Source organism: Apis mellifera, linkage group LG10, assembly GCF_003254395.2.
Source record: "Apis mellifera strain DH4 linkage group LG10, Amel_HAv3.1, whole genome shotgun sequence".
Classification (NCBI taxonomy): Eukaryota; Metazoa; Arthropoda; class Insecta; order Hymenoptera; family Apidae; genus Apis; species Apis mellifera.
Window position 1 is genome coordinate 11,231,259 of NC_037647.1, and position 10,121 is coordinate 11,241,379.

The following is a 10,121-nucleotide window of genomic DNA, read 5'->3' on the forward strand; positions in this document are numbered from 1 at the left end:
GTGGTTTCTTTTTCAATTAAATTTTGAATATGATAAAAATTCTTCCAAATATAAAAATATCACAATTCGACGATTCCAAAATGCACCGAAATTTCTATAGTTTGTGAAAAAAAATTACAAGAAAGGAAGAGGTGTTAATTTTCAATATCACATCGATGATAAAAAGAAATATTTTTATTCAATCAACAAGAGAAGAAAGAGTGGTTTCCTTTTCAATTATTATTATAAATTTCGAATATGATAAAAATTCTGCCAAACATAAAAATATTACAATTCCAGTTTCGATGATTACAAAATTTGCATTGAAATTTGTGAATACTTTGTGAAAAAAATTTATAAAAGAGAAAGAGGTGTTAATTTTCAATATCACATGGATAATAAAAAGAAATGTTTTAACAACGAGAGAATTTTAAATTTCGAATATGATAAAAATTCTTCCAAATATAAAAATATCACAATTTGATGATTCCAAAATGCACCGAAATTTCTATATTATTATATAAATTTCTATTCTATAGTTTGTGAAAAAAAATTACAAGAAAGGAAGAAGTGTTAATTTTCAATATCATATCAATGATAAAAAAAAAATATTTTAACAACAAGAGAATTTCAAATTTCGAAATTTGTGAATACTTTGCGGAAAAAATTTAGGAGAGAAAAAGGAAGAGTGTTAACTTTCAATATATCGTTGTTAAAATATTTTTTTTTATCATCGATGAGAGAATTTCAAATTTCGAATATGATAAAAATTTTGCCAAATATAAAAATATCACAATTCCATGTGTTTCGATGATTCCAAAATACACCGAAATTTCTATAGTTTGTGAAAAAAAATTACAAGAAAGGAAGAGGTGTTAATTTTCAATATCACATCGATGATAAAAAACAATATTTTAACAACAAGAGAATTTCAAATTTCGAAATTTGTGAATACTTTGTGAAAAAAAAATTACAAGAAAGAAAGAGATGTTAATTTTCAATATCACATCGATGATAAAAAACAATATTTTAACAACAAGAGAATTTCAAAAATTGTCTCAAATATAAAAATATCACAATTCCATATATTTCGATGATTAATAATTTCAATGCACGAATTGAACGATGAAGGAAAGAAACGTAACAACGTTAACTAAAATTACATTTCGCGAGAATCCATTATGAATCTTGTGTCTAGGAGGCGTGCATCTTTGTTTTAATCACGAGCAATCCCTTTTAAAGCCCCTCCCCGAGTGCATCTCTCTCCCCCCCCTCCCTCCCTCCACTCTTACTCTTTATCGCGGAATTTTAGGGTAAAACAAGACGAGCATTTCGCCGCAAGTTCCACATGACGTGTCACACGTGTGGAAATGTAAGGTTAAACAAGCCTTTGAGCGTGGCCCGTTCGACTTCCCCCTCCATATCCCTTCGAACGAGCACAATTTTCCTTTATTATGTATCCTTGGCGAGGTACAGAAAAATAATTGTAATTGTCTCGCAATTTTACATTTATTTCGTCTCGTCGAAGGGAAGATTTAAGGAAGGAACGAGATCTCGTCGATTTTTTTATCTTTTTTTTTTTTGTAAAAGGAAATTAATGTTTTTGGTTGGCCAACGTTGATTTATATATGGACCGGATCCTGTGAAATTTATTACAGGGATAGATACGTAGAATGTAATTAATATATTTTATTATTGGATGTAGAAAGCAATCAATTTTATTTTTAAAAAAATAAATATTCGTTGGACAAGGAAATTTACATCTAAACGACATCTAAAAGATAGAATCTAATTAACCGTTTTAACTATTTGCGTGTAGGGAGCAATCAATTTTTAAAAAAATAAAAATTCGTTTGTCTATTTACAAACCGTAATATAAATTTGTTAATTTTAAAGATAAACGTGGAATCCGAATAAATATTTTACTTATCGTAAGAAGAAAATAATTTCGAAATTTTTAAAATTTTCAATTTCGTCACAAGGCGCAATGAAATTCACGGGCCATCCCTAATTATAATATTCCAAAAGAGAAATCCTCGAAAAAGCATCCTCCTTTCCTTCAAGATCCTTTATAACGATAAAACTCTTCTCTCGAGCTCTTCCGAATCGCGAATCAATCTTGCATCGTTTCGAATTTGGCGCGCGATAAAGGGAACGAGACTGGTCGAGACGGACGTGAAATATCGATACGCGGTGCTGCCACGCGCTGCTTACTTCACGCGACACGGCGGACGTCGTCACTTGTCACGCGTCAAAAACGTGGTGCGATGAAAGCGAAGTCGAGAGGAACGATGATGACGATTTATCGCGGCGATTGATTGATTGCCGGTCGCAGATCGAGAGAAATAAACTGGGTTTGATTCCGGCTTCGGTTGTTTCGACGCGCGATTCTCGAAAAAACATTTATCGAGGGGCCAAGCTTGGTTGCTCGTCGGTAAAAACGATTTCGCGTATCCCATATATTTCGACTGCAACGAAACCGTTCATACCCGTCGATCCATCGGTTAATTCAACGACAAGTATCGAACAATTCTCATTTTCGAGCAGCAGAGCTTTATTTTTAAAGCGAAAAGATCTAAAAAAAAAGAGACAGAGAGAAGAGAGAAAGAAGGAAAGAAATATCGTTCGCAACGATGTTTTGCCTGTATCGAAAGTCGCAATTGTGCGAAGACTCGGAATGGCTGAGCTTGGCATTGGAAGTTTTCACGAGGGCTCATCGTTTGTTGAAAAATTTCGTCGATTTCTACAAGTTCGTCCCCCCTTGAAAATATAAATATACGCGTTCGTTGAAAAATAAAAATCTACAATACAGGTTCCATTCGAAGAAGTGTTTCGCGATTAATTACGAGTCGATCCCTTTGCACGGTGCTCTGGACGTTGTTACCGCCTCGACCGCATCGATAATCTGCGTGAGCGTGTTGAAAAAGAAATGCCAGCAATCGGATCTCTACCAAGACATGTCCCCATGCGTTCGGTGTCAAGACTTTGACGTTCTGCCGGACGAGGTGGTTCGCAAAGTGAGCGGAAAGAAGGAAGGAAAGGAAACGTTTTCGAACGTTTTCTTCTTCCTAAAAAGACTCCGCCCATTCCTCCCCTCCCCTTCTCTTACAGATGGACGTGATTCTGTTGTGTCTACAAAACCCTAACGACATCGAGAACATTATATGCCGGATAAAGGACGTGTTGTACATTTTGGAAAGGTTGACGCCGTGCAGGATGTCGGAGAAAATTCAAATTTTGTCGCTTCTGCTCAAGGAAATAGTGAGGAAGCTCGTTTGCCCTTCCCAAACTTTGGAAGGTAATCGAATGTTTTTTTTCTTTTTTTCTTTCACGAAAAAATTTATAAACTGGATAAAGTTGGGATTTTTTTTTTTTTTTCCTTCATTTCGTTCGCGTCGTTTCCTCAGAATCGTTCGACACCTCGCAAATCAAGATGACACTGAACCTCGTAAACAACTTTATTCGGGACTGGAGCGAGAAAAGGTCGAAATCCTGCCCTTCTCTCAGGATATGCAGATTCTGCAACGGCGCTATCGTCGAAACCAGTCGACAATGGGTACGTATATACGAATCGTATCTCGATCGAAAAAATTCATTTTCAATCCTCTCTTAATTCGAATCGATTGTTTCTCCGCTTCTCTGATTTCGCGCACCTCTCAGGGCACGTTTTGCTGCGAGGAGGCGTTCAAGTTCAACAACATCCGGATCGAGTGGGTCCTCCGTCAATCGATATCGGTCAGTCTCACGATTTCACTTTTGCCCTTTCGTTACAACAGTTTTGAAATTCGCGCGCTTTTTCGACGCCATCTTGGCATTCTCTCGCATACGTACACGCTTTTTTAACGATCGTTACAACTGTTTCATCTGTAACAAAGGAACAGGAAAGTAAGTAATATATTTTTTTTTTTTCATTTACAACGAGAAGCTTCTTTTTAAAAAATTAAGATTGGAATAATTCCAAGAATATCGATAATATCGAGATGAAATTTACACTTAGCCTAAAAATTAAAGAGCAATTTAGAGATTGATTATTTAAAATCTTGTAACTATGTTAATAAATATGGAGAAAAAAATCATACCAAATCAAGGCAAATATATACTCGGTCTTTAGGTAGTTCCTTGTACGTACACTTTTTCAAACAAGTATATTTTATTCATTTAGTCATTTTACCGAATTAACATAGATAAAAATACAGTTTAGTTAAACTTCAAAATTTCTTTCGCGCAATAGATACTTATTTATCGATCGATTAAAACTTACTCGTGTATAAATGTACAAAGTTCTCTCACTTTAAGAATCAATCGAAAAACATATCCATATTTAATACGCACAATATATCTTCGACTAACATTTTCCATTCCCCACCAAAAAGCGTGTACCCTCATTAACCCATTCGTTCCTCGAAACCAAACCAACGAATCTCACCGCTCGATCACGATCGAACAAATTCTCCAATACTGTCGTGACGAAAGGTGCGCTTTCTCGAATCAAATCGATCCTCACGAACCCGCCCCCCCTTCCTTCGAAAAACGAAACAGGACGCGAGCAAAGAGGCGCGGGACCCGGGCCCGCGCAAGGATCCCAGATCCCTGAGGGAGGAGCAATTCTTGGACACCGAGGAGGGGACCCGGTCCTCGGCCGAGACCGAGGAGGAGGCGACCGGAGGGGGCAGGAGGGGGGCGTACAGGCCGTCGAATCTTCACCCGCCCGTGTGCAGGAGGGCGGGAGGGGATCATCGACACGAGGAGGGCAGGGACTCGGTCCCTAGGAGGGGGGCCGACACGTGCGACGGGCTCCGCGTCCCCCTCGAGGGGATTTCGGGGAGGGACGGGATCCCCCGTTCCCCGGAGGAATACCTCCCGGATTCTTCGACTTCGAGGGGGTTGGGCCGCGACCTCGATGGGGAGGGAGCAAGACGCAGGCCGCGGGACGGGGAGGGACCCGACACCGACAGGAGGGGGGCGTTCGCCGAGAAGGCGACCGGGAGGAGGGGGTTGTACAGGGACGCCGGGGGGCCGCGGGTCGAGGCGGAGGAGGATTGGAGGGGAGGAAGGAGTCCCAGGAGGAGAAGGGAGGTGGAGGAGGTGGAGGAGGAGAGGAGAGGATACCCGAGGAAGGGAAGGGGTAGGGAGGAGGAGGAGGAGATGGAGGATGGGAGGAGGGCCATCACGAGGAGAGGGAGGAGGGGGGAGGTGGAGGAGGTGGAGGAGGGGAGGAGAGGATACCCGAGGAGAAGGGGAAGGGAGGAGGAGGAGGAGGTGGAGGGGAGGAGGGCCAATGCGAGGAGGGGGAGGAAGGGCGAGGTGGAGGAGGTGGAGGATGGGAGGAGAGGATACCCGAGGAGGAGGAGGGGAAGGGAGGAGGAGGTGGAGGAGGTGGAGGAGGGGAGGAGGACCAAGGCGAGGAGGGGGAGGAGAGGGCAGGGCGAAGAGGTGGAGGAGGAGAGGGGAGGGAGGAACGCGAGGAGGAGGGAGGTGGGAGAGGTGGAGGAGGAGGGGAGGGGAGGGAGGAGCTCGAGGAGGAGGGAGGTGGAGGGTGAAGGGCGAGGGAGGAACGCGAGGAGGAGGAGGGAGGTGGGGGAGGTGGAAGAGGAGGAGGTGAGGGGAGGGAGGGGCTCGAGGAGGAGGGAGGTGGAGGGTGAAGGGCGAGGGAGGAACGCGAGGAGGAGGAGGGAGGTGGGGGAGGTGGAGGAGGAGGAGGAGGTGAGGGGAGGGAGGAGCTCGAGGAGGAGGGAGGGGGAGGGTGGAGGGCGCGAGAGGAACGCGAGGAGGAGGAGGGGGAGGAGGAGGAGGTGGAGGTGGTGGAGGAGGAGGAAGGAGGAGGGATGGCGAGCGGGAGGAGTCGAAAGGGGGGCAAGAGTCCGAGGAAGAAGAGGGGGGAGGTGGGGGAGGAGGGGGAGACGAGGAAGAAGAAGAAGATAGATTTCGACAGCGAGGGGAAGAAGGTGACTTACAAGTTTAACAAGGAGGAGGTGGAGGAGGATAAGAAGAAGAAAAAGGGTAAGCTTTTTCTTTTTTGAGTAAATATATTTTTTTCCTGGAAAAATTTTTGTGGACGATGATGTCGAATTGTTTTTCAGTTGAGATCAAGAAATCGGCCGAGAAAGTGGATGACGAGAAAGAGATAATAGAATTGGTGAAGAAGGAGCGGGAGAAAGAAATCGAATTGATCAGGGTGAAGAAGCCGATCGTGAAGCCGATCCTGTTCCCTTACAAGAAAGTGGTGAAAGTGTACGAGAAGCCGATTGGTAAATCGGTTAAGGATGAATGGAACAATTATTCCTTTTTTTTTTGCTTTCGAAATTTCCGATTCGATCGATCGATCGATCGATCGAATCGATTGAATGGGGAGGGAACCACGTTCGTCGTGTATCGCGAATGTAACGCGGTTTCGAGAGCTGCTCGAGGTTATCCGCGAGCCCTCGCGTTGAAATTTCTACGTTACAGAGGACACCACGATCAAGTACCAATTATCAAACCCGCTGTACGTGAAGCTCGGCTGGACCATGCTCCCCGTTTCCAAAATCATGAGGAAAGTTATCGAGTATCAAACGAATCCTGCCAAACCTCATCTCGATTGGTACGTTGTACAACATTGTACTTGGCAAGTTTGAAATCGAATCGTTGATTCCCTCCTCCACCTCCTCCTCCTTCCTCCTCTTATACGGTTTTAAACGGAATTAATTAACGTTTTAATGAATATTAAAACGGGTCCCCGATGATTTATTACGACGGCCGACTTTGCACGTTCCTTCCTGATTAAAACTAAATTTAAAACAAACTCTTTGCAATCTCTTCCATTTCCTTTTTTCATCTATCACAATTTCGAAATGTAACCTTAAGATTCGAGATATATCCAAGATTAAATATATATATATGGTTTCGATCGAGCAAACTCGTCATCCGTGGAATTCGATCACGTGAAACAGCTCGTTAAATTTTATGCATCGGCGAATTTGATTTCGCCAGCTCGAGGATTACCGTGTTGCCGATGGCCGTATCGACGATTCCTCAACGCCTCGTCCCCATTAACGAGTGATATCTCGCGGGAGGACGAGAGCAACGTAGCATTGAAAAAAGAAAAAAAAGAAAAGAAAGCGAATTTGAAACCCTCGTCGAACGAATTATCATTTTTTTTCTTCTTCGAAAAAATGTCCATCTCTTCTCTCTTTCGAACTTGCGAATTATTATAACTTTCACTCGTTCCACGATTCTCACAATTGTAATTAACACCAACAGGTTCAAGAAATACAGGCTCGAGAGAAGGCTGTACTACAACGACAAGCGGGTCTTCATGAATTTCTCCGGCTCAAGATCGGCGGAGATATATTATCCGAACGGGAGCCTTGCCATTAAATTCAGCGGGCCGCCGGAGCGAGACTGTAATTATCAAAACTTACCATATTATACCTGTTTGAGACAAATCGATAATCTCGTTGAAGATTGAACGAAGACACGAGTCCATTTTTTGGAAAATTCTTTTGAAAAATTTCCATTTCGATGAACCTTCAGCTGGGATGATCGATCGTGCCAAAGGGCTGCCAAAAAAAAAGAGAGAGAAAGGAAAATCGATGAATTATTTTTTTTTTTTTCGGCAACCCTGATCGACGAGAGGAACAGAGGAGGGGGAAAAAAGGAATGATCGGAAAAATCGGTTTCAAGACGATATGTATACTGTATTCAGCCCAGGGGGCAAAGATTTCATGGGCGTGAAGAGGAGGCCCCAGATCATCGCCGTATTCGACACGATGGGGAACGGAGCCGTGTTCGACGAGGAAGGTGGGACGAGGTCCGTGTGAAAAGAATCCATCCCCTCCCCTGCAATTTTTAATCGACTCACCGTTCCTTCTCTTCGCCACTTTTCTATTCCCTAATGAAAGAAAAAACAATTGCTTCTCCGCAATTTTATCTCTTTCTTTTCGATTAAATATTCGTCAATTTTTTCTTTCAAATCGTAAATGAAATTGTTGCTTTCTAAATTCAATTTTGTTTATTTCTTAAATATTCCTTTTCGATTACCAATCTTTTTTTAGAAATTAGAAACTAATCTTTACGAGCTATCCTTCTCCCAATCTCCCTTTTTCGATAATTAATTCCGATCGTTAGTTTTTAACGATAATCTGTTCGTGAAATAACGATTTTTTCTCAATATTCTCATTAATCCCCTTTCCTCGATTTCAATGTAATCCAAACTCCCAAGATTTCAAAAAAAAAATTCATATTTCTCTATATTTTTCTTTTAAACTTAAAATAATCCGATGATAAATGATAAAACATTTCGTTTTTCTCGTTCAAGGATTTCGTTCAATCAGATCGGAGGTGTTTGGAAGGATAATCCGACCGGCATCCCCCTCACGTGGAGGTGGGACATATACGAAAAGACGCCGATACTGGAGAACGTGTACGTGGTGGGTTATTCTTTTATCGATTAAATTAATCGATATCTCTTCGACCCTCTCTTCATCCCTTCTCTTTTCGCAGGAAAAATCCTCGGTCCATTTGGAGAAATACTTTTACCCGCCGACGATGAAGGTGTTCAGGAGGTAAGGATGAGATTTGATCGAGGGAGCCACGTTGATTCTTCTCGTTTGCGCGCAGCAACAAAGTGGACACGCCTTTGGTCGTTTCGCGAATCAAGGAGAAGAAGTCTTCCGAGGACGTGAGATTCGACGTGGAATACGAGAAGGAAGAGGAGGCGAGGAGGGTGCGGGAGGCCGAGTCCGAGTACGTGGAGGGGTTCTTTTGTTGTCTTATTTAATCGCGATCCGATTTCCCAAATTTCCGTTCCGTAATAATAACGAAGGAATTGAGAGAAATAATAACGAGAAATGCGATTCGACAGGCAAATTTACTCGAGCGATGCGTGCTACTTGAAACCGATCTTCGTGCGAATGAACGATCACATCAGTCTGAAAATCTTGAATAGGCGCACCGTCACCCTTCGATTCCTCGCCAACACGAAAAATGTCAGGTAACGTGTCTATCTCTGTAAATTTTAACAAAACTCGTCCGTAACTGAGGTTGAATTATTTTATTAGAATAGAGCTCGGCACTATATTAAATTTGACCAAGGAGGTGGGATTCTATTTCGTAGACATGAGGGTGAAATTTAGTTTGCTGAAGTGAGTATGAAAATTGTGACGTAACGTTCTGATAATGCGTCGAAATAATAAAATCTTTTGCTCGCTGTATAGATGCAAGTTCGACGATCCGATCCACATAAGGCCTGATAGCAGCGTGTACAACATATTCAAGGAATTGGAGAAGATCAAGAAAATGGCCAAGCGTCGGGAGCTTATGATGGAGAAGTACAGGCCATTCTTGCAAAATTGGAAAATGATGGGGACTAGGTGTCGTCCCCGATAATTCCACGTCCGTTTCCCTCTTTCTTCGATAAAAATAAATCCTCGAATGGAACGGAAAAAGAAGGAATAATATAAGAGGGGAAGAGGATCATTACATTACACACATTACGATTTATATAAATAAAAACGAGTATGTAATTGAAATATGAATCATGAAGTAAAAATCAAAATCGTTGCCTCGGTGTACAAAACTTTTTCTTTTCCTCGCGCCTTATCGCCAACGATACGTCGGCGATACGTTTACGCGCATGCGCGTATCGCGGTCGCATCGTCCAATTACATCCATTCGTGTCGTGGATCGACGCACGTTGCCAGTGTTCATCCGCGTGTCGTGCATCATCGCATGTATGCGTGTACGTGTGTGGTAGTTGTGTAGTGTGTGTGTGTGTGTGTGTGTGGCGCGCATGCGCTCAAGCACATACTCGAAACATACTATCCTCCGTGTGTTATCCCGAAGGGAAATATTTATTAAAATTCGAATATCTTAAATAACTAAGTAAGAGGGAGGGAGAGAATGGGGATAGAGACAAAACAATTTCGATTTCGAATAAATTAGGTTAGTCGGATTCGATCGTGAGAAAGTGGGAAGGGAGGGGGAATGGGCCGCGCTTAGTTAGAGAAACAAACAAATAAATAATAATAATAATAATAATAGTAGTAGTAATAATAATAATAATAATAATAGTAATAATAGTAATAATAATAATCGTCACGGGTTCCAACACACATAGTCGACGAGAGAGGAGAATCCGTGGCTCGCTAGACGAAATGAGGTAC

At 42.3% G+C, this 10,121-nt stretch overlaps 2 protein-coding genes across 5 annotated transcripts; both read left to right on the forward strand.

The window, feature by feature from the left end:
* Positions 1 to 2,388: 2,388 nt before the first annotated feature.
* LOC113219050 lies at positions 2,389 to 5,941 on the forward strand. The gene is made up of 6 exons (XM_026443377.1): positions 2,389 to 2,996; positions 3,091 to 3,277; positions 3,387 to 3,535; positions 3,640 to 3,714; positions 4,519 to 5,142; positions 5,912 to 5,941. Exons 1-6 carry the CDS (start codon positions 2,937 to 2,939, stop codon positions 5,939 to 5,941), a joined length of 1,125 nt encoding a protein of 374 aa, XP_026299162.1. The 5' UTR covers positions 2,389 to 2,936.
* Positions 5,846 to 9,827, forward strand: LOC100577165. Of its 4 annotated transcripts, none has more exons than XM_016914235.2 (11): positions 5,846 to 5,979; positions 6,060 to 6,227; positions 6,427 to 6,559; positions 7,219 to 7,361; positions 7,642 to 7,768; positions 8,276 to 8,387; positions 8,461 to 8,522; positions 8,578 to 8,703; positions 8,822 to 8,950; positions 9,018 to 9,101; positions 9,174 to 9,827. In XM_016914235.2, the coding sequence occupies exons 3-11, from the start codon at positions 6,486 to 6,488 to the stop codon at positions 9,343 to 9,345; spliced, it is 1,029 nt and encodes a 342-aa protein (XP_016769724.2). In that variant the 5' UTR covers positions 5,846 to 5,979; positions 6,060 to 6,227; positions 6,427 to 6,485; the 3' UTR covers positions 9,346 to 9,827. The 4 variants fall into 4 exon arrangements, with proteins under 4 accessions (XP_016769724.2, XP_026299000.1, XP_026298999.1 ...); XM_026443215.1 differs by having other exon boundaries at positions 6,060 to 6,210; XM_026443214.1 differs by lacking the exon at positions 5,846 to 5,979 and having other exon boundaries at positions 5,992 to 6,227; positions 9,023 to 9,101; positions 9,174 to 9,296.
* Positions 9,828 to 10,121: the final 294 nt, after the last annotated feature.